The sequence below is a fragment of the Phalaenopsis equestris genome, unplaced genomic scaffold (genome assembly GCF_001263595.1).
Source record: "Phalaenopsis equestris unplaced genomic scaffold, ASM126359v1 Scaffold000002, whole genome shotgun sequence".
In the NCBI taxonomy this organism is placed as follows: Eukaryota; Viridiplantae; Streptophyta; class Magnoliopsida; order Asparagales; family Orchidaceae; genus Phalaenopsis; species Phalaenopsis equestris.
Genome location: NW_018164444.1, coordinates 29,078,775 through 29,104,098, shown reverse-complemented (window position 1 = coordinate 29,104,098; position 25,324 = coordinate 29,078,775). Strand labels below are relative to the sequence as shown.

The 25,324-nt window shown below is 34.7% G+C and overlaps 1 protein-coding gene across 1 annotated transcript; it reads right to left on the bottom strand.

The window, feature by feature from the left end:
• LOC110031016 (ASC1-like protein 3) lies at window positions 1-24,333 on the bottom strand. Its single transcript, XM_020734041.1, has 6 exons — window positions 24,099-24,333; window positions 16,944-17,152; window positions 16,687-16,842; window positions 1,653-1,838; window positions 1,393-1,571; window positions 1-185 (listed from the first exon to the last, which is right to left on the bottom strand). Exons 1-6 carry the CDS (start codon window positions 24,213-24,215, stop codon window positions 163-165), a joined length of 870 nt encoding a protein of 289 aa, XP_020589700.1. The 5' UTR covers window positions 24,216-24,333; the 3' UTR covers window positions 1-162.
• Between the last annotated feature and the right edge of the window lie 991 nt (window positions 24,334-25,324).

Sequence of the window (25,324 nt, the reverse complement as noted above, 5' to 3'; positions counted from 1 at the left end):
TCTATTTTCCAACATATTAAGAGAAAAAAGAAAAAGAAAAAACAGAAAATGGCCTACAAATTTACACAAGCAAAAAGTGAGATAAAGGAGGAATGAATTGCAGTCAGAAAGAAGATTTTGGAGTACAAGGAAACTAATATCAGTCTTCTGTTGCAAATTATGTCAGCTTTCCTCATCTTCAGAATCTGTGGAGGTATTTGATGATGTTAGTAACTAGGAGATGTTTGCATACAATACTTCAAATGAATTATTCAGAGAATAAAGATCATAGTTAATAGGCAGCATAAGTTGGCTCAATAATTAGCTCAAATTTGATTGAGCTTGAGATCTTTCAACTCACTTGGACTAAGAGTTAGCTTGACATTATATAAATTTAGTTTTCCTAGTATGTTTTACAATTATAACGACCATGGGATGAACATCTAAAAAATAGATGATATTTAGAAGGCATTTTAATTAAAATAAAAAATTCTTTTATGAAATTAAAATTGTCAGTGTATTTGGTGGTCATTGACATCTCTTGTTCATGCTAAGCTCATTTATAAATGGACCAAATAAGAATGTAATGTTGCAATTCTTCTCCCTAGTTAAGCTCATTTGTATTATACTTGATGGTTAAAAAAAGAGTAAAGTGTCAAAATAGTCCCCAACTATTTATATGGGGCCGTTTTAGTCCTAGAGTTTATAAACGTGTCAAATTAGACCCCAAAATTAAGGCTGAAATAATTTTCATGGAGGAATTTTGAAATAGTCGGGGACTATTTTGTCACTTCTATAAACTATGGGACTAAAATGGTCGCATGTAAATAGTTGGGGACTATTTTAGAACTTCACTCATTAATAAAACCACGATCAAGTATGGATCATTTACACCCTTAGCTCTTTCAAAGGCTCTGTAGAACAGCAATCAATAATAAAGGAAGTTCGTGAATGAACAAAGGATGTCCAACCAGATATTCAAGCTAATGAAAATTAAAACACAGTAAAGAAAGAAAAGCTTAATCATAAAAGGACATAATTTTACATATGTTAATTATAACAGCAATGATTTAAGGGTTCATCCCAAACGAATCAAATTTAGAACGGCCAAACATGAAAACAATTTGTAGCACAAGTCAGCCATAAAAAAGGTCGCCAGCACTATGGTATGGTATCACATTAAAATCACATTAGGCAAAATAAATTTAATCCTTGCTTGAATTGTGTAGCAACGATTAAAAAGAAATTTTAAAAAATGCAAAATCACCTATTTATGTGAAACACTTTCAATTTCTTTTTCTTTTCATTACCTTGTGCTTTCAATTGTATTACAAAAGGAGCATGACATGAAGAATATAATTTGCAGAATGACAAAACCAAGAGCCAAATTTTATCAATCTTCAGAAAACTAACCTGAACGAATATCTTCCCCCACTTTTCCTTGATTTTGAAGTTGTCTAATAATCATTGCACATATGAGTTTCCACCAGTAGATGTGGAATACCAGAAGCGTTAAAAGCATGACATTGAAAATATAATATGATGATCTAGAAAATTGACCAGACTTCATCAATGACTCGATCAAGTGGTAACTGAAAATTCAATGATAAATACTGTGAGAAGATATAGAAGAAAATTTTGATAATAATTGCAACAGAATTGTGTTTCTTTACCTTGATGTTTTGATTATCCAAAAGGGAAAGAATATCAATCGCAGCAAAAACCATGATAATGCAAAACAAGCAAAAAATAGGCTAGCTGCCATCTCCATCCCTGCATACTTGGAAACTTTTGCTGCTTCCAGAAATACATCGCTCGTATCATGAAGGGCGAGAATTACGGTTCCAATACGGAAAAAACTGTATTAACAGAAAGGCAGCAACTTTAAACCAATCATAGGATTGTTATGATAATGTACACCAAGAGCCTATCCACTTTGATGGGTTCAACTGCTTCATCAACAGCAGATAAGGAAAACTTTTGAATGTACGCTTCAAGAATGATTCTTCATAATAGGCAAAGTTGTATCTTGTTTATTCAGACTAAAAAAATACAAGGATTGGCGTCTAATGAATCTAAAAATAAAAGGGTATGAAATACATAAGGGATACAAAATTTTTAACTAACACAAGGTTTTTTTGAAATATGAAAATAATTAAAAAGTAACAACCCTACAGCTGTAACCAACCTCTGAGTATTTCAGGGGATATTCTCTATATTCTCTGTAGCAACTCTGTTAGTCTGGGAACACTTCTATCTCTCTCCAGAGCATTCTCTCTAGTATTATAAATACAGCATTGTACTCTGATAGGAACGTAGAATTATATTATTCTAAATTTATACAATGCTAAGAATTATATAGCAGTTTAGCTTTATCTTCTCATTCTATCTTCTGCCGGTGTTTTACTTATCTGTACAGTTCTTCATGATATCAGAGCCAATGGCTGAATCAGCAGTCATATACCATTAGAGCAGATGTTCTTTCTTCATCATCCATGACTGACATCAGAATTCCATCATCCGTCAAGTTTCTCATGTCAGATATCAAGACAGTAGCTAATATTCAACTAATTGCTGATAATGAACCCATTTGGCACTCACAGATTGAGAAGCTTTTCAGAGCAAATGGTCTTGAAAATTTTCTAGATTGGTTAACTGTTTGCCCACCAAAAAAAATTCAAGATTCTACCTGTCACTACTCTAATTCAGCTTACTTAACATGGCGACTAATTGATCAAAACCTTTCAGCAGCTATCTACTCAACGATCTCCTCCCGTATATCCTAAACTTCGACTCTACATCAGCAATCTCGAGTACACTGACTAAGAGACTCCAATCCAAAAACAGGTCGAGAGTTCTACAGCTCAGAAACAAGCTTCATCATATCTCCATGAAAGACCGCTCCATGACTCAGTATATGTTATGTACTAAGTCTCTCGCTGACAATATCATTACTGTTGGTGGGTACATTGATCAGGAAGATATAATTCTTCACATATTTAATGGTTTACCTTCTACTTATCAGGCATTCAAGAACCGCCACTAGAACCCAATTTGAACCCATTGCTCTCGATGATCTATACTCACTATTATGTAGTGATGAAATCAATATTGCTGCAGAACACACTAAAGAATCCAATGAAGCTGCCATTGCTCCTTACACTTCTGTTTCCAGAGGAGGTCTTACCAACTCAATGGGTTGAGGAAGAGATAACACGGGTTCAAGAAAAGGAGCTGCTTCAACCATGAACAACAGGGGAGGTAGATCTTCCACTAATACTACATCCAGCCTTACATTTCAAATTTGGGGTAAAAATGGTCACACGGCTTTAATGCTGGCATCGGACAAATTTCACTTCCAATCTAACTACCAAATCTGATGTTGCTTTCATCAGCTCAACAACTAGCACACATGATGATTGGCTACTAGATAGTAGCGCAAAAACTCATCTTACAGCCGATCCTGACAATCTACAACAAGCAATTCCTTATCATGGCAATGATAATATCTCGGTTGGTGATAGCACAACTCTTCCTAAAACCTCTACAGGTTAGTGTATTTTACCTAGACCACAATGTACATTTCTTCTTCCTAAACTTATACACTCTCCTCTACTTGCACCAAATCTTCTCTCTGTTCATAAATAAACAACTGATAATGCTGCACTGTTTCGTTGGAGAAATCTGGTTTTTCTATTAAGGATCGGAGGGCAAAGAAACTCATCCGTCGAGGCCAAGCAGGAAAGGCCTGGATCCCATCACAGCCCTATCTGCAGTCAAAGGAATGGTCTGTATCCTATCACAGCCCTATCTGCAGTCAATGCTACCTCTTCAACTCCTCTGTTATGCCACATCGAGAGGTTGCAGCTCTCATCTCCAAGCATGTTGTTTCTACATTTATTCCTATTTTTTCTTTTCTACTTAATGACTGTAACTCCGGCAAAAGTCACAGGCAGCCCTTTTCTTATTCAATGTCTATATCTAGAGTTCCTTTTGAGCTTTTGCACTCTGAGGTATGCGAACCAGCCCCCAATATCTCTTCCAATGGGTATAAATACTATCTATCACTCATAGATGATTACTCACGTTATTGTTGGATACTTCCAATGTTTGTCAAATCTGAGACAACTATTAAAATCAAATCCTTTCTCAATCTAATTAAAAATTAATTTCACACTTGTATTAAAAATTTTCGCTCTGACGGAGGAGGTGAATATCTCTCTACAAATCTACAGAAATATTTCCCCTCAAATGGAATTCAACACCAATTCAGTTGTCCTTGTACACCCCAACAAATGGTATTGTCGAATGCAACCCTACTTCTAACGGCCCAACTACCTCTTCAATTTTGGGTTGCTGCTCTTCTCACAACATCTTATATCTCATAAATCGCATGCCATCTAAAACCAACTGCTACAAATCAACTTATGAGCTCTTACATCGCTCTCCATCTACATACAAACATTTACGCGCTTTTCGATGTCCATGTTTCCCTGGCAAAAACCTCTACTTCGTAATATACTGCTTCCAACAGCTCCAACCTGCATCTTCATTGGCTACTCCACTTCCCATACAGGATATTGTTGCTTTAATCCTCACAATGAAGAGTCATTATCTCTCCCATATTACCTTCAATAAAAATATATTTCCAACTCTCCCTCAACCGACACCATCCATTTCTCCTTCATCTCAGCTACCCTCGTCACTTCTTACACCTATCTCTACATCATTTTCCAAACCATTTGTTGTTATAACTTCTTCACCACCAACTGTAACTTCCACATTCACCTCTCAATTATCTAAAGAGCAAAGGCTACTTCATGAGTACAGCAGACCCTTCTCTCTAAATCTATCAAAACAAACACATTGCATCTACCAATTTATCTATGTGGATGATATACTTCTCACGGGGAGTGAGTCATCAACAACAAATACTATTCTTCATGACTTGCGGTCTGTCTTTCATCTCAAAGAATTTGGGGAAGTTAACGTCTTTCTAAGAGTTCACTTACAACATAATTCCAAGGGATATTTTCTCAATCAAAACGCATACATCACATCTCTCTTACAGCAACTTGGAATGGAAAACTGTGATCCTCTGCCTTCTAAGCTGAAATGTGAGATTGCATCCAGCAACCATATCAGAACATCACTCAATACAGGAAATTTGTTGGCTCCCTACAATTTCTAACAGTTATCCGGCCAGACATAAACTTTGCAATCAATTATCTTTGTCAACACATGCATCAACCATTACTATATCATTTTAAACTCACGAAACGTCTCATGTGTTATCTTAAAGGTACTATTCTTCAAGGTCTTCAACTAACCAAGGGAGATCTACAACTCGGATGCAATTTGGATTCGGATTGGGCAGGAAATTTGGATGATCGAAAATCCACAACAGGGTTCTGTACATTCTTAGGTAATAATCTCATCTCTTGAACTGTTCAAAAACAAAAGATTGTTGCCCGGTTATCTACAGAAGCCGAATACAGGGCACTTGCAACTGCCTCCACTGACATCATCTAGCTAAGAAGACTTCTTCAAGAATTTCATATACTGATAGTATCAGCTACTCTCATTCACTGCAACAATACTTCGGCTATTTCTATTGCTCACAACCCTGTCTCGCATGCCAGAATGAAAAATATGGATATTGATCATCATTTTGTTCGTGATCATCTCCAGTCAAGAATAATCAAGCTACAACACATTGCTTCTCAAGATCAAATTGCTGATATTTTAACCAAGTGTCTACCTTACGCTCAATTCAGTAATCTTCACATCAAGCTCACAATCTTATCACCCGATTGTGATCTTGTGGAGAGGTAACAACCCTACAGCTATAACCAACCTCTGAGTATTTCAGGTGATATTCTCCATATTCTCTGTAACAACTTTGTCAGTCTGGGACCACTTTTATCTCTCCAGAACATTCTGTCTAGTATTATAAATACAGCACTGTACTATGAGGGGAACGTAGATTTATACTATTCTCAATTTATACAATGCTAAGAATTCTATAGCAGTTTAGCTTTACCTTCTCCTTCCAATCTTCTGCTGCTGTTTTACTTAACTATATAGGTCTTCAAAAAGAACAAGCAAAAGAATTCATTACACAGGATCATACTCTCGACACATCAATTTTTGACCAAATCAAGAGTAATTAATTAGCCAATGACACTATGTAATAAAAGAAATAATAGGACTTAAATTACCAAACTAGAGAAAAATTATACCCATACAAGCATAACGAGATGACCTCCTTGATAACATTTTCTTGTAATCCAATATTGAAACTTAAATGAGAAATTTTATGGAAGACAAAAGTTGAGAATTAATTACAATCCTCAGAACAACTGTTTTTAGACTCCTACTCCAAGGCTAGTAGATCAAGCTGGTAGAGATCGATCTTAATTTAAATTTAGATTAATCACAAAGTAATTTTGAAAATTCTTAAAGCATCCCAATTGCAACTAGAACATAACAATAATCCTGCACAAAAATAGAACGCCCCAACTTTCTGCTTTATAAAAACCACAAAAGCTAAATCAGCAAATAAAGTTCAAAAGATAAACCAAAGCAAAAAAAAAAATGCATATCCGCAAGAGCCCTTATCAACATAGTTAATCCCTCACATTCAAATGGAACCATTACCATCAACAAAAAAGCAAAAGCCCACACATCAAACATACCAACGGATATCTCCAAAAGTCGCATGAAACATGTAATTGAAACAAACAACTGCACTACCAACCATTCCCATTTATTATTGTTAATTTTTAAAACGAATTACAACAAAGAGCCATCACATCAATCTACCCGAGTTGAAAAAACTTTGCTCCAACAAACTGAACTTCGATTCCAAACAAAATAACGGTCCACCTAATCTACTTAACCATTTTGAAAATTAATCAAAAATAAATCAAAACAGAACTAATGTCAACCAAATAAATTAATCTAAAACTAAGAAAAACTTTACTCAACAATTACAACCCTTCTCAGTCATCATCACTAACATGTACTTAAAACAGAGATAATAAATAATAAAAAGAATGAGCCATCTAGTGAAAGGAAACAAACGAATGCATAAAAAAACATATACTACATAGGAGTTAATATCGTTGGTGTGCTCCCAAAGATCGATTATTAATAAAATTCTCTATAATTTGGCCACCAAGAAAAAAAGATTCTAATACCAAACCCCATGATGGTTGACACTAGAGATACCTCCAAGTGATCCTATTATCTGTCACATTCAGCCTCCCATGACGAAATCAATTTCAATCCCAATCTTCTACTTGAAAATATGTCTATGTCACTCAAAGAGCCAAATTTTAAGTGAAGATGTCACTCGGATGTATGAGTATAAGAATAAGAAGAAAAAAAAAAAATGATTAAAGTTGACTACATGATAGAACACATTGATGACAATTTGAAACATGTTTCTGTCAAAATGAATAACATGGAGCTTTGCAATGGCTATTATCGATAACGAGCCTTTGTAGATTGGAGCCTGCACTCATACAGTTCTGGAACCATCAAGCTCACAAACATTCTAATATACGGTTATCAAGTTCAAGCTGGCAGGACACAAACTCGTATTCTTTCTAACTCTCCATCACAAGCCATCTCTCAAGCCCAATAAGAGAAGCCACGAGATACTTATGCGAAGAAGGCAACATGTGTATAGGGGTTCATGTGCAGGCATTAACTTGACCAGGTTTATAAAAGGCAAAATATAATTTATTTAAATAATTAACATATTTTATATATATGTGTGAAGATGGCGCGGTCGTCGCTCACACTCTGCTAGGGTTTCGCCTCTATGGCGAACCCTGGTTTCTCCTCCATTGCATTTCTCTTCATCGTGCATCGCTTTTGTCTTCGTCCTCAACCCGACGCGGCTGCTCGTTCTTGTGGTCATAGGTTTCGAGTCGCATCGGCTCGGTTTCTACGACGTCTCATGCTCGCAGAAGACCAAATCAATCGCGGCTGCCCGATCCCGAATAAACGCGGCGTCTCGTGCTTTCGCGTCGTGCTTTTTCTTTGTGCGTCTCTCTCTGAAGGGTTTCCCGCGGATTCCTTTCGACGTTTGCTCTTTCCTTTATTGCACTTTCACTGTTTCTTACGCCGCGCCTCCTATTGGCGATAACTTCGGACAGATCGTATGTTGCTACCCCTGCGGGTGTCCACGCCTCAGGTACACCTAAATCGTGTTCTTTCCCTCCTTCGTTTGAGTATGCAAAGGAAATTAAGAAACCTAATAGGAAGAATAGGAAGTTGTCATCTTTTTTTACAGAAACTGAAGTTATTCAACTTGCTTCTTCCTGTTGTCTGAATTTGGTCGAGAAATTTATGTATGGTCATCCCAAAATAGAGCTTATTTGTAAAGAATTTGAGCTTATGCACTTTGTTGGAAAGTGGAAAATTGAACTCTTAGATGGAATACACATTCTTATTCAAATTAATAATGAAGATGATTACACTCACTTATTTGCTAGAAAGATAATCTGAATTGATAACAGAGCAATGAAGTTTTTAAAATGGTAAGTGGTTTTGACCCACAGATAGATCCATCAATCATTTCGATTTGAATTTGCCTCCATGGTCAGAAATTTCATTATTTTACTCAAAAAGTGTATTTTACTCAAAAAGTGGAAATTTCATTATTTTACTCAAAAAGTGTTGTACTCTATTGCCTCATCTTATGGTAAGCCACATTCCTACTTTTAATATTTCTTTAATATTTCTCGTCCATCTGAAGCCAAAGTACTTGTTGAAAGAGACATCACTTTTTCTGCTTCTGAGGAAATTTGGTTGGACACACAGCGCCATGGATATTGGCAAAAGATATTGATTGAGTTTTTTCCTTCGTATTGTTCGAACTGTCGTATGTTCCACCACTTTAGTTCTCAATGTCATCATCTACACCCCCACCTCAGAACAAAAAAAGCAAAGTGTTCCACCAGAGGTAGTAAATCTATCTCCTTCTGATCAGCTCCAAGTTATTGACACTATTGATCATCAAAATGATACTCCTGAAGACGTCACTATCATCCCAGGCAATATGTCAATCATTCAATCTCCACACAATGTTGTAGCTCTCCCGTCTTTGAAACCTCCTATCGTGGGGTCGAGGGAGAATCTTCAGACTCTACCTGCCCTTGAACCTATCACTGATATTAGAGGTGGAAATACTACTGCTTCACTACCGCCTCATTAGGTCCAGCAAGATGTTAATGTTACTCAGGTTCATGGGGATCATGATGTGCAACAACCTACACCTATCTGGCCACGTTTGGACCAAACCATTGATCGGATGAGTCAATCCCCATATGAGAAATGACAGGTCTACACATCCAGGAGGAAGAAAAAGAATGGAGACCTACTTGAGCTCAGGAATCTGATGAATGATACTTGGTTACTCCGGGCAATGATACTCACCTTACCAATTTGTTAGTTGGCTCCCTTACGAGAACTAGAGGCAGAGTGAAGATTAAAGTGAGACGTCCCTAGCACTTTTGCGTCCGTTGATGTTTTTTTGGTTTTTTATCTTTATGTATCTTTGCTTTATTAGGATTTTGTGTGTGTTGTATTGTGTGAGTTAAGTCTTCTTTTAGGCCCTCTCATACAACTGTTGACCTCATTTTTGTGAGGTTTTGTCTTCTCCTCCTTAGAGCCTAGATTCTAGCTCTACAAATTCCTATGGACTATCTTAGAAAACTAGAATTGAGACTCACCTTTCTAGAAATTCCAGCCAATTCCTATTTTCCTTTGATGTCTAGCATCTTTGGCACAAGACCATCGTCTTATGAACGATAATAATAAATAATGTAAATTTAACAGTTAATTAAAGTTTTGTAATATGAATACCCGTGTTTATTTTAGGCCTCAAATTTTAGAAGATTCGACGTCAAGGCAAATCAAATAGAAAATTAATCGATATCGAGGAGAGTACTCATGTTCTTATACTATGATAAAATTTTATTTCTTGTACACCAAATACATTTACTAGTATTATCATTAGTTATATTGAAATTATTGGAAACTCGGGATTTTGAATTCTAGGAAATTTTTGTTCATATTGTAGGAATCATATGTGTACAACGTATTATTAAAATTATCATAAATATTGAATGACTTATAAGTATATCTGTTAAGCAAATGGGAATGAAATATATTTTTAGTAAATAGAGATTTTCATAAAATATTAATATATTTATGACTGACTATGATGGAGTTACTATTTTATGCTACTAGCAGAGGAATGCTAAAATACTCGTACACATAAATGAAAAAAATATTGATATTGAAGTAATTTAATTTATACAAATTTTTAGATGGTACTTCTGTGATGGTTGTACATATATATAATAATATTGATATGTTGTTGATATAATAAGATTCTTTGAATAACATCACATGTTTATATTGATTTATTGAAAGCTAACTGGATACATGTCGTGGTTTTTGTCCCTTATATTATTATAGTTTATGAGTATAAGTATTTACTAGCTTTGTATAAGCTTAATACTATTTTAAATTAATATTTCATGTTTAATTAAGAGATTAAAAGATTAGAGATAGAAGGAAAAATATTTATAGAAGAAGCGGATAACAGTAACGATGTAAATTTAAATATCTTATTTTAATTTAATTTGATTAGCGACATTTTCATTTGTTAAATAATAAATAAAAATAGAAAATTTAGTTCCGACCATCTGACTGTCTGTTTTTGTTTTGGTTAATTCAAAGCACCAGGCAAGGTCATAACATCACATGCCGACCCTATGCGACACGCCCTTATCCTCATACTCGCTCGTCTCTCTACTCAAAATTGAAGCATAAAACCCTCCTCACTCACATGCTCCTCTCTCCCATCTCTCTTGTTTTCCACCATTCTGCGCTACCCAATTCTTAGAAGCCCTCCAATACAAAGAAGCAAGGTAGTAACGAAAGATAACTCTCTCAAAGAGGTGTCAAAGGACCAAAGATTTGTGAAGGACTTATGACAAGCACTCGCTGGAGGAGGCATGGCGAGCCCACTAATTGCTTGTGAAATAAGTGGGAAAGTTGAGAAAGGGAGCTCTATGGAGGAGATGTCGGCGGACCAAAGAAGAGTGGCAAAAATGGAAAGTCACTTAGGAGTTTGCTAAAAAAGACTCAATGGGACCAATGGCAAGTGAAAGAGAATAGAAGCTCATGAGACATGATTGAGTAAAATCCCGACCAAATCCTGCCACCAAATACCCCTCATTCTCTCTTCTCTCTCTCCCTCTCTTTCTTTCACTCTTCTCTTTCTTTCTATAATTCAACTCAATCAATCTATCTTTTTTGCTACTCTACTTTTTTTTTCTTTCTCCCTCTCTATCTCCAATTCATTTGTCTCATCTCGTTCTCCACCTCATTTACTCTCACTCTAACTCTCTCTATCTCCGTCTTTTACTCTTTTCTATGTTTCTCCCTATATCTCTCCATCTCTCTCTCTCTAATTTTTATTCCTCTCTCTTTCCCCACTCTCTAATTTCCCCACTCTTTCTAACTCTCTTTCTCTCTTCCTTTCTCACTCTAAATATAGAAAACAAAAAAAATGAAAAAAAAAAAGTGAAAAAAAGAGGAAAAAGAGAAAGAGAAAAAAATAAAAAGAGCACATCAATCTCGCAATCTCATCTCATCATCATCACCATCAACTCTTTACATGACTTTCTCAACACTATGGAAAAATTAAGTTATTCTAGCATAATTTTCTCGTGCAAGTGAAAACTCACACACACCTTTCTTAGAGTAATGAGGAGAAAACATAAATGCACTTTTTTTGGTGCATTGGGAGAAGACTCCAGCCACCAAAAAAATAAAAAAATTGTAAGTTTTTCCTAACACGACAGAGAAATTTTATATGCAAAGCTTTCATGAGGTAAAAAGGCCCATTAAGTGTCTTTCTTGTTGTGGTGGGTAGAAGATCAGATTGTGGTTTCTTAAACACCACCCATGCACAACATTTTTAATGTGGTAGACCGATCAAGGCTACCCATAGATGCCCCACCCCCTACATTGGAAAGAAATTATGATTCTTTCAAATTTTCCAATAATCAAACTTGAGAACGAATTTAAATAATTATCTAGACCGAATAACATGACTAAAATAAAAAAAAAAACTATAAAAATTATAAAAAACTACAAATGACATTAAATGTATGCTCCAAGTGGCACATATCGAAATAATTGAAGAGAACTAGAACAAACCATAAAATTAGAACTTGAAATAGACTTACAAGGGACCTATAATGAACTCGAAGGCTTGCTTATAAGCATATAACTTCCTAATTGCACTAAAGAATCTCTTGAATACTTAGAGCCCTCAAGAATAAACTCGATGAATTGAATATAAAATGAACATGAACTAAAGTTGGTTCTAGTTATAGATGGAAGAATGATTCTTTACAAGGCCCTGAAATACAATCCATATACAGACAAATTATGCCACTTTCAAAAACCTTAATGGATTCCAACTTGCGATATTCATAATTGGATCTACAAACCAATAAACATAAGCAAATAAAATGCAACCAAAAATGAACTAAAAATGTAAAGTCACAAGCATAATTCAATGACTGTGAGTTCACATGAATGACAAGCACAGCAAAGCCCTATACTTCTCAAACGGTTGCTCATTCATGTGAATGAGATTTTTTTTCAAATAAAAACAAGTGATATGTGCTTCCTATCATGGGCCATGAAACTTTTCAAGAATGCATGCATAGCATCAAATCACTGAAAAATAATTTTATCCAACAAATGTGCTAGATGCTCAAATTTGAAGCCAAAAAATGCTACGCAAGTTAAAAATGAGACAAATATATATCTACCTTGCCTCAAGAGACATGCACTCGCTTTAAAAAATGTCTAATACATTGAACTTGGCAAACTCTTTCTCAAACTCAAACCTAAAACATAATTTGTTAAATGCACACTCTCAAGTGGGTCATCTAGCTATATAGTAAGATTATAAGTCTCACTTAACAATTCTAATTATCAGTGTTATAAAGACTGCAGTTGATAAGATTTGCCTCAAACAATAATTTTGAATTTTCCTCCCACGGTCTAATACAATAGACTCGTTATCATGAACTTTATTAAATACCCAACCAAGAAATCCTCTAAGAAATATTATATTTTTTTTACATACAGTTTTCCAAGGCCTTTTATAACGAAACTTCATTTTTAAAATGCAAACTCAAGTTGTGCCTATATTGCATGATCACAAGTTTTAGCCTCTTAGATTCAATCCTATTGTTCAAGGTAAAGTCGACAATATGTGTAACACAATGGATGTTTAAGTAAACTTAAGTAATGCAAACCCGTAAACCCAATCCTTTGAAAACCAATTGGTAGAATGAATAAAATTCAAACTAAGAAAATCTAATAAAATACCACTATAATAGGCATGGTCCATTGAATATCATAACAGGGGGTTGTTCTTTCAAAATAAAGCTTCCGATTTCAAAATATAATTATTAATGCACCTCAATGATAGTCGAGTTGATAACAAATCTCAACCAAAAAGAAACTATATCATCAAAATACCCCCAAACCCCAACAAAATCATTTCAAGCTTAAATTTTCATGAAATACAAAAAAAAAAATCAAGAAAATTATAAAATCACAAAAATACAATCAAGAAAAATTTAGCACTCCAAAACTTAAAGCAATAATTTATTCACCCTTCATAACAATTTATTAAGAATGACAAATCTAAGTTTACATAAAAAGCTAATATCAAATCAGTTTTTCTCTAAGATCACTCTCATTGATTTCTTTAGTAAAGATATGGTATGTGACCTTTAACTAAGTGGTTTGTTTGCTAAGAGACACCACAAAAGATATGGCTATGATAAAGACCCTCAGACTGGGTGGTTTGCCATAAAATGACACTGTTAAATTACATAACAACTAAAACAACAAATTTTTCAATGGCCAAAACCTCCTAAGTGATGAATTATAGAGTGCACTTGATATGGCAAACTTCCCAATTAGCTAATATCAACTTAAAATAATGTTCAAGCAAACATTCATTCTAAGTCTAAAATGTCCTTTTGGACGATGTAAACCATTGTTATTGACAAGAAACCTTTAGTTAAGTAAAGTCGACAAGGTCCTCTTATTAAGTAGACTAATGCCCACTATAACTTCAAAGCAATCCAACTATGAAATCATGATCGATCTACATCATTTCCTGTGCCATTTGCTTAAAACCAAAAATTTTAATTCAACTTTTCTCAATCTAAAAACATAGATATTGCTACTATAAACTAAACACAATGTCTACTAGCTAGTCTTAATCTAAAATAATCTCTAATCATCTAAGAAAATAATTTACTACTGAGACTTGCACTTATGAGAAACCTATAATCAAATCATAAAATCCTTACAAAAGAAAGGCAAATTCTTTGGGTAGTATCTTAGTTAAAATGCAGTTTACCTTCAAAAAATTTGACCCAGAACTAATCCTTCTCAAAAGAGACGAGCATAAATTTTTAAAATCATATATATATATACCTCGCATGTCTTCACGTAACATGATAACATTGATAACATTGATATGGAAATAATATATTAGTTCATTGTTGCTCATAGGGGCATCGTCATAGACCACCCACTTGGGATTATAAATTGGGTTTGCCCATTATAATATCGCATCCATGGCATTTGTATGGAGGTCAACAAATGTTTGAGCTATTTTCGTAGATCTCTATTAAAGGATTTGGGAACTTAATAAAAATTTCTGATTGATTGACAGCAATCAGTTGGTAAACAAACTAAAAGAATTAACAGAGTATGGATGCTCTGTATCAATGATTGATATGGGAGCATACATCAAATTGGAATTTGATATTGCATATGAATAAATTTGCAAGCACTAATTCATTTGAAATACTTATGGGATTTCAAGTTTACCACATGTAGATTTAATTAATCCTTCTGTTTACATTGGGTGACTTTTCACAATTATCGCACAGCACATCAATGATTGTATGAGAATACTTGCAGGAAACCTAATGTTAATTATGACAATTAAAAAACTATTACAGATGTAAATATTAAATATATAAAAAAACAAGCAATAAGTTAAGGGCTCATCAAGTTTCTTATAGAAATCCTTAAAAAACTAACTTCCAAACAATGGGATCACATAAAATCATATAAAATAATGAGGCGAATGCTTCAAAGTTGAAAATATCAAAACAATACCAGTATTAGTTTACTTTTTAATGCATGTAAATTAAGTTGGTCATGAAATTTCAACTAAAGTTTTGAATTTTTCTTATAAAAAACTTTTTCAAACTTCAACTGCAACACATCATTTACATAATTTCAAACAATTATACTAACTTGTGCCATAAACTATGGTAGAAGATGAAATCAAGTCCCAACATCACCTATATTATTTGTTGGAGTGGAGTTTTTTAAAACCAGGAAAAAATTATGCAAATTTTGAAGTCTTTAATTGTCAAAAATGTAAAATATATATATTATGATAAACAACTAAAAATTAACTTCTAATTTCCTGTAGTATTGAAGTTGTACTAAAGTCAGTATATGCATCCTAGGCTATCCGCTATTACCCTATCATAAGAGTTTAATCTATGCTCAGATCCAATTTAATTTGTACTTGGACTTCAATCTTACTGTTGCCAAGAAGATTTTCCATACTTCAGTCTCAAAATAATTTCTTGTGGTATTCTTCTGGTATGTGTCTCTTGTACGACTCAAGCTCTTAGCTTAATGTGGCTTTATCATATGTAGTTCCAATGATTCGCTCTGTTAGCGTTTCCCATACAAGCCCAATGGCTTTTCTTCTTTGCAATCTACAGCTTGCTCGAGCACAGAATCCTTTATTTTTTCATGAAATTTAAGTTCTGCAAAACATTTGCAAATCATTGGTTTTCCTTTCTGCCATCTGTGACTAAAAAGGGAATATCATAATTGGCTTTGCGATTACAATAGAGGCAATTATATGCACAAAAGCTCAATTTGGTGGTTGGTTTTTTTTTTTTTTGGATGTGCAATTCCTTGTGCTTTCGGGATTAAATTTTTCAGCCAGCTAGGAGTTTTGAAGAATTTTGAGATGGTTCATTTCCTTGTACAAGCAAAAGTCTTTCTTTCTTCTGAAATCATTCACTTTTTCTCCCTCTTGTTCTTTCTTCTTCTATGTTTTTGTATTGACTAAAAAAAGCAAGCGTGTTTGGTTAGATTTGATACGATACTGATTTCAAAATGTTTGCATGGATTTCTTGATCCCTAGGGTCATTGGTCATTTTGTCTGATTTAGTTTGCTATGTACATTTGATTTTCATCCAAGGAAGTGAAAATTGCTTAAGAATAGTAGTTTGTGATCAGCACATTGTATGTGTCATGATTTCCTACTGCTCATAATAGATCTTCATCAAAACTTTATATCCTAAGACGCCTAAATCACTGATTCTTGTTGTTGGCCTAGCTTCTGCAGTAATTGATATGTTAAAACGTTACATATCTACAGAAAATATAAGATCACACAACTAAAACATGCAATTAAGTTTAGCCGTCTCAGGATTAGGAATTACTTTGCAGATGGAAGAACCCTAATCTTAATAGCTGTACGCCTAGACATGATAATGAAACATGCAAACAACATAATAACACAACGTCAGAAATGCTTGCCTCGTCAAGTAGGAATATCCAATTAAAACTGAAGTGATTATGTGATGGGAGAACATAATAGAGAAATCTTTTCTTCGGGTTTCCCAAGCCAGAAGAGCACCAATACTGTAAAGATAAAACCCACACTGGCACATATAGAACAGCTTCATTGGCAACCTGTCGAAAACAAGGAAAGAAGAAGAATCTCAGGTTGGAACTCTGGATAAGAAAATGCCATGATTGTCTTAGAAATATAGAATAAAGGTAACTGATCATACCCCAAGTCCTGGTTCGGCCACCCTCTAAAATACTCCTTCGTATTCATGGCCCAAGGTGTTTGTTTAAGGATTGAAATTACCCACATCTGCACACAAGCATAGTATGTCAACTTCCACATAGACTCTGTGCACTTGATAAACTTTGCCTTTCTAGTCACATCTGCCATCAATGAAACAGCAGGACCGTACAACATTCTGATTGCCAGCCTCTGCAAATAAAAGTACAAGCTTAGAGAAAAAAGATAATAATTACCTATATTGAGATCAGCATATAGAACACAGAGATTACATAAGCATCAAATGATAAAATGTTATAAATCATGCAATTGCTCCAAGATGCGTAAGTAAAATTGTCCTAGAGGAAGAGATAAATCATTGGGTTATTGCCACAGAATGACATCACCCTAGTTTGAAGGCGTAGTTGGGTTCTTTCTTATGAATATTCAACTTTGATTTTATTTTCCCACATCCTAGAGTTTGATTGAATTGTTTGGTTTTCTGAACTGCTTTGACTCAAAAAGCTGTTATATGACATGATTTTGATTTATGCCAGAACATGTAACAAAAGTTGTACGGTACATACATACCTCCATGGCTTCACAATCACAAACAACAAACTTGCGAACTGAATTTTACATAATTGTAAGAAGAACAACATATTAAAATAAACAGCACAACAAGTAACAACACATTACAAAATGAATCCAGACGGTGATAGATGAACTACAATATGTGCCATTTCTTTCAGTTGTTGCTAAATCATTCAAAGTAGCAAACCCTTAATTATTTTCATGAATAATTGAAATTGCAATGAGATTGAAAAGGAGAAATAAAGAGAATCTGCTATCATTATACTCCAATTCTCAGAAGAATTAATTAGTCTTAATGCATTAATTTTTTTAAAGTTCACAGCTAATCTGTAGTCCACAAAAAGCTCAAAGAAAACCGAGAGCAAAAACAAACACAGTAAGGCAGATAACATCTTCAGTCATATGTTTCAAGTACAATTACAAGGATAAAGGTTAATTGAACCGCACAGAGTACAAGTCTGGTGAATCAAAAATGCCAAATTCTAGAAATCATATTTTTCATTTTTTAATTCAAATCAGAAGCATTTGTTGCCCCGATAAATTATAATATTCCTTTTAATAAAAAATACTACTTTTTCTGCTGGTTCAGAAAAGAAGCCTGTAATTTTGAGAGATAGCAAGAACATTTTACTAATGAGGTATTCTTTAAATAAAGTTAAAAAACATATACTCAGATGATCTCTTTAACTCATCATAAAGTTATCTCCAGTTCTCCCTCCACTTATGCAAGGATTTTAAACAGAAACTATGGAAATGAAAGAAATGAGAAAATATGCTTATGTATTTTGACTTATTTGCACAGGGATTGATCCTATTTTTTGAAAAAAACCGCAGCGATTTACAACTTCAGACTATCTAGCAACAAGTAATGAATAGCTAGAAACAACCATCACTAAGTAGCAACAACTCACCACTGGCTCGCAAACCCTCATGGCTAGGTAGCAATTTACATTCTTAAGGACCAACTAACATTTAAACCTAATAAGCAGCTCCTAATTTGCAAAGTAGAAAATCATGCAATGGTCTATTTGTCCCATAATCTCTATTATGCGCCCACAAGATGAAACACCGATGCGAAAATAAAATCTTGTTTTTTGAGCGATAGAAACTATCTTTCTACGTGAGATTTTGTAAGAACATTTGTTATTTAATCCTATAGATCAAATATGAGCAACTTGGAGTGCAACATTTTGGATCAAGTCACAAATGAAGTACAAGTCAATGGCAACAAGTTTCATGCAAGAGTGAAACAGTGGCTTAAAGAAAAAGTGAGTGGCTCCAGTATTATCACAGTGGATGATTAGATACTGTGGAATGTGAATTCCAAACTCAATAAAGATAAGAGCAAGCCCCATTTAGTTTATCAACAATAGTGGTGATAGATATGTCCCTGCCTCTACTGACATTCGAGAATTGAGTGTTGCCTCTTCGAGCACCTTGAGATGAGATTGTGACCCAAATATATGAACTATGCTCTAGTGGAGATATTTATCTTTAACCAATCAAGTCAGCATTCAAGAAAGTGTGTGAAGTTAATGGAAAATCACAATGTGAAAGAATGATAGCTAAGAAGACATTTTTTAGCAGCTTAATGATCAGTGGATGGTGGATGAACTATAATAGTTAGTTGATACCGGGGCATGCAAAAGACAAGTATTGTAAGCAGTCAATGATTCCTCTAGTTGGTCGGATCTGTAAGATCAAATCAAAAGTGGAGTGCTAGGGTAGGATTGGTATCAATTGGCATGAGGACCAATTTAGAGTTTGACATTTTACTTCAAGCAAGAGATTCATGATGCACCATCATTGAGACAGAAGATAAAACGTGGTGAAGATGGAAGTCTTTAAGAGAGAATTATTGAGCAAGAAGACTGACAAATCCTACAGCAAATTTGTTACTATCATCAATGATGATAAGGTTGTCAATATACACAAGAAAATAGATATATTGGCTAGCAAAGTTGAAGAATAATAGTGGCACGTCAGCATGGTAGTTCCTAAATTAAGAAATAAATAAGCACTAACGAAGTTCATAATACCAAATATGTGGGGTATATGTGATGCTAAATATAGCTTCGTGAAACTTGAGAACATGAAAAGGACAGACAGGCGTAATTTACAAAATCAGGTGGTTGGGCCATATTAACATCTATAGAGAGATATCATTGTAGGAAGGCATTCTAAACATCTAATTGTCATAAAGACCAGCCCACGATTACAACAATGTTGAGAGCAAGGGGTATGATGGTGGGTTTGACAAATCGAATGTCATTGTTGTAAATAGATGATCATTGGTGGAAGCCATTTGGCAAGAAGGAAAACCATGAAATTGCCTAAAATAAATAAAGGTATATTTAGTTTGAAATTTTCATTCGTAACTAAGAATAATTTGAGTTGGTTTGGATAGAACCAACTGCCAAAACACATTCCGAGCAAGAGTGCCATATTCATCAAACGTTTAGGATCGACAAGAGCTTCGACTATAGTGGTTGGTTCAAAGTTAAGATTAGAGATTTTGACAGACAGATTAATTTCTAGAATGGTTTGCGGATATCATTTTTGGCATCAATAATCCTTTTATAAGTACTGAGCAGTTGGATGGCAATGGAGGAGAATGTAGGCACTGAAGGTTTGTAATAACTAATAATATTGAGTTCTGGGTAGGGTTCTGGTGTTGTTTAGGACTAGTAATGGTAGATTAGAGAGAGGTGGAGAGGCCGCATGATGGCGGAGGAAAAGGTTGAAGGATGGATGGTGTTGTGAGCAACAATTTCAGCATATTGTTAGACAAAATAATGACGACTGGTGGAAAACATTCAGAGACGACAGAGGGTTACGGATGGTGCAAGTGACGAGTAATGATGGAAAATGAAAACACATACTTGAGCAACTTCACATAATGGGAGAAAAAGATTCTAGAAGTGGAGGGGTCAAGACATAGATATGCTCTAAATGATTATCCAAAAAAGACATGAGAAAAAGGAATGAGCACCAAGTTTATGCGGGGAATATGGTTGAAGCTAGAAAAAACTTAGGCATCTAAAAACTTTAAGTTTTGTATAATTGATAGAGGTGTGAAAAAAGCTTTTTGTAAGAAAAGGAAATATTTAAAGTGGACATGGACATAAAATTAATAAGATAAATCGTAGTGGAGAAGTCATGGGAATAAAAAGTTAAGAAAGAGAAACATGAGAGAGACAAGTGAGACCAATTTCAACAATATGTGATCCCATCTTTGTAACTAAACATTATGTTTTGGTGTATGAGTTGGTGTGGTGAGATTAGATATGCCATATGTAGAGAGGTATTGTGCAAGAATAGGGTACTCATTACCATTATAAAAATAAAGTGTAATGATTTTGCTTTTAAGAAAATTTCCACTATGGCCTTGAGATCGATGATGATTACATATTTTTTAGATTTGTATGTGTGAGGATAAAGCTAAACTTATTTAATGAAGTGGTAAAAAAAGATAATATAATTCTTAAATACATAATGGGATTGAATATGAGAAATTCATACATCAAAATATAAGAGTTCAAGAGGTTTATAAGAGAAAATTGAGCAAATACATAATTGCAAGTTATGCTTTCATCACAATGACAGGTATTACAAAGAAAATCATATGGCATTGAGGATGAAAGGTCTAGTTTGTAATTGGAGACAATGTGTTTAAGAATAAAAAAAGCTTCATGACCTAATCTGTGATGTCATTTTAATAGTCTTAACACTAGAGAAAGCAAGAATTGGAGAAAAAACATTAATAAATAGAGATTTTTACAAAAATCGCACCCAAGATCTATCTAACTACTCAATTCAACACTTTGTTAATGCACTGTAACTCCAAACAGAGAAACTGTTCTGGAGTTGTCGAACCTTTGCAGTAGGCCTACATGCCTCCCACGTACAAAGAGTTGGGGGAGAGAGACCGGCCGCCCTTTGCTGCCGGCAATGATTGGAGTTCCCGCTAGAAGGCTACATCCATGGAAATATCCTGCTCATTGCAAGTAATCATTAATATTCTTGCAATAATTTTTGCGAACAGGCCGGAGCAGCCCTCCAACTTATTTCAAAAGGGTGGAAAGATGGTAAAAAGCTTTAAGGAAAAATGGCATACTCAAATATGTTTTACTTCAATCTCTTCACCAAGAAAAAAACCAATTCTCCATAAAAAATGTCATTCACAAGAAAAGAAGCTTGTGAGAGTTTAACTAAAGCATCCTTGGTTAAGCAAAATAAAGAACATGAATCGAAATTATGTTCCATACTTAATACACAGAGCATTATTAAGAGCAATGTTATTAGTAGTAGTAAGAATGATGAAGCAATTGTGAATAATGGCAAGGCCGTTCCATCTTTGATCAAAACACTATTGAAGCCAATGTAGGAGGAATCTACAGAGAAATTGTTAAGAAACTGTGAGTAATGGAGACACTTTTGGTGGTAAAGTGGGCCCGAGATTGACAAAAAGCAGTGGATCCAAGGAGTGAAATATGAGGTTGACTCGCTTGTTGAACTGGAACAAAGCAAAAAACCAACTATCACGTAGCAAAAAGCTCTTGTATACCATTTACTTAACAATAACCAAGATATGGACGTAAAAGAGAATGATCACCTCAAAATTGTGGTGGTTATTTATTGAAGTGGTGGTTGGAGTTGAAGAATGGCTGACAACTTTTATTTTGATTGGTAGAAGAAGCAAACATGTCTCAGCCCACATTGTTGGTGTGAAACCCCTTAAGTAGAATAAAGCTGAACATCAAGGCATCTTTCGGTGTAACGATGGGAGTTTTGACTAAAACTCCAAAGTTAAGTGTGCTCGTATAGGATAGGTGACCTACTAGGAATTTGCACCAGAGAGAGAATCGTGAGGCCAATAGACCAAAGAAGACAATATCTAGATGGATTAGAGTTCGGATTGTTACAAATGACATCAAAGCATTACACCAACCTCAAGATGGGAACTAAGTGTCAGTAAAAATAAAATGCTACCCAATATGGGATAAAGTGCTACATGGTGGAAGTTACCATTTGAATTTCTAGAGAGCACTGACGATGATGTCAATTAATTAGGTGGGAGAGACGTGAAACCCCTTAAATAGAATGAAGTTGAACTCTTAAACATCGGAGCTACTTTTGATGTAACGGTTTGAGTTTTGATAGGAACTCCAAATTACCTTTTCGTAGATTCTTGTTGTTCCTGTTCCTTCGTAAAAAAGTGACATTAAGATTTTTCATTCGTAATTATGCTATAAAATTTCATTTGCATCATTTACAAACCATTCATCTTTTGAAGGTCATCATTAATGACTGAGGAATGTGTATCATCAATCAAAATTCTCATGCAAATGATGAAACAAAAGCATGCATGTGCAACAAGGTGCACCTCATGATTGTGCGCCTCAAACAAACGATGAGACATAAGCCTCAAGATACTACACATGTCGCAGGCTGAGATAGGCCTCAAGGAGAATCTTAAATTGGACAATTTTAAATAATCATTGTGAAGCAAGATAAATAGTAAAGTTTTAGGACGGCTAAAAATGACTCTGAAGTGACCGACAGTTGCACAAGGTCAATTGCTTGATCTAAGAGATAGGGTGAGCAAAGTCATAGAAGGCAACAAGCAATCATCAATTTGACTTCAGAATTATGGAGTAGTTATGAACCCAAAAGGTTGAATATTTAGAGATCGAAACAATAAAGCTATTAAGCGATATTATGTAAGTGGAAATAACAATAAAGAATTTGGGAGAGAAGAGTTTGAGAACCAGAGTGAGGAACCTTGGAAAAAAAAATTTGAAGGATGTCTTTAATGCTACATAAAATAAGAAAGGGGCATTTACATGCATAACACAAGTATTATGTACTTACATATCTCACACCAGAACTTTCATATTTACACACATAGCATTCAATTTTTTAATATCACATAACAAATAGCACTATTATCAAATTTTCATGCATAGGTTTAAAGCACCGAAGTGCTGTGTTAGTGTGTATGCAAATATGAAAGTTTGGGTGTGAGATATGCAAATACATAAAATTGTGTGTTGTGTATGTAAATTTCCCAATAAGAAACTATATTTATATCATTTTTATTGGATTGGTTCTATTTAAACAAAAGATTGTAGAAATGTTTAAGCTGTAACTAGCAAACAATAATTCATGACACTAGCAACAACTCATGAGTCATGACTAGCTCCACAGCTCAATAATACTAGCTAACAATAAAGCTTTAATGTCCAGTTTATATTTACATCTAATGATTAGCTAATAAGATCCAAAATAGGAAATAATACAATTGTCGAAGTTTTCAAAGATATAATTAGCACCAAAAGTTAGTTATTAGAATTTATTAATCATGTAAACACACATTTCGTTATATATAATCAGACTGCCAATATTAATTTCAAACTTCATAACCTTTTCTCAAAAATACTTAAAAAGTGATATGATTTCGATCTTCACGCCAACAAAACTACAATTCTTTAACATTTAAAGAAACCAGATGAGCCCTAAGCAAACAAAAAAGCGAGCATTTAGCTTTTAAGGAAGCCATTACCTTATAAACGAGAGAATTGAGCAAAAATCTAGCCGGAACGAAACCCAGGGCAAAAAAAATTGCAACGAACAAATGTGCGGCCTCCGGCGCATTGCCAACATTCTCGATTAGACCCATCTCGTCGGCCAGATCAGCGGCAACAACTCCGAAAGGGTACGTCAATAGATTAACTGAAGAATATCGTTCGGTGCCCGATGGGCACAATGAGAGGATGAGCGCCTCCGCATCCAAATCAAAGTTGGAAGAGCGTGAAGAGGCGATGTATGGGGAGGAGATTGGATCTCGGTATCAGAGAGAATGTCGGGGGTGGTGTTGTTTGGTTTTTGATGGAATTGAGGTGAGCCGAAAAGAACGGGAGAAATGGGGAGCAGACTCCCGCCTTGCTCTCGCTCTCCCTCCTTTTACGCCATGCTGGCCAACTCGAATGGTATGGATGATAGTGCTATTTGCCAAAAGGACTTGGCTAACATGCCAAATTCGAAGTCATCATAGAGCTTCCGGGCTGCGGCGGGGTTATCTTCGCATTTAATGGCTAGTTCTTTTTGCCATATTAAAAAGGAATAGTATCTAACATTTAAAATTATTTATTGATGGGGATAAAAATCTATCATTTTTTAAGATACTTAAGGCTGCTCAAAATACTGGCTTCTAGTGAAGAGATGATTATCATATTGTTTTTGAGTAAGGTTAACGAGCCGAACTCGAAAAAATATTTGTTTGTTCATGTTCGGTATCATTTTTTAAGATACTTAAGGCTGCTCAAAATATTGGCTTCTAGTGAAGAGATGATTGTCATATTGCTTTTGAGTAAGGTTAACGAGCCGAACTCGAAAGAATATTTATTTGTTCATGTTCGACTCATTTTGACTCGAAATTGGGCATATGCTTATCAATTGTAAGTCTCCCCCCGAGTGTAGGGTGTGATACTCGAATTCTTATGTGCATGAGAGACGGTCGGGGCTCGTATAATAGCCTCTGACCATTTTTTTTAATATATATATATATATATATATTGATGAGTAGTATTTTTAAAAAATTTAATTGATTGTGTGGTCAAAAATAATTATAATCAATTAAAAATATTAATTAAGAAAATAGAATAAAATTGATTAAATTAGATTCAGATGATGTTTTAATATAAACAATAATTTTTAAATATTGCCCCAACCCTTGACATCTTATGGCTGCGCGATTAGAGTTGTCAAAACGACCCTTTCTTCCTGAAC

Excerpts from the sequence above, each read along its gene's own strand:
- LOC110031016 (XM_020734041.1), bottom strand. The coding sequence starts at position 24,215 with ATGGGTCTAATCGAGAATGTTGGCAATGCGCCGGAGGCCGCACATTTG. Across the intron at positions 17,153-24,098 it reads TCAATTCTCTCGTTTATAAG|AGGCTGGCAATCAGAATGTT; the intron begins GTAATGGCTTCC and ends TTTTATTTGCAG. Across the intron at positions 1,839-16,686 it reads GGATATTCCTACTTGACGAG|TTTTTTCCGTATTGGAACCG; the intron begins GCAAGCATTTCT and ends CTGTTAATACAG.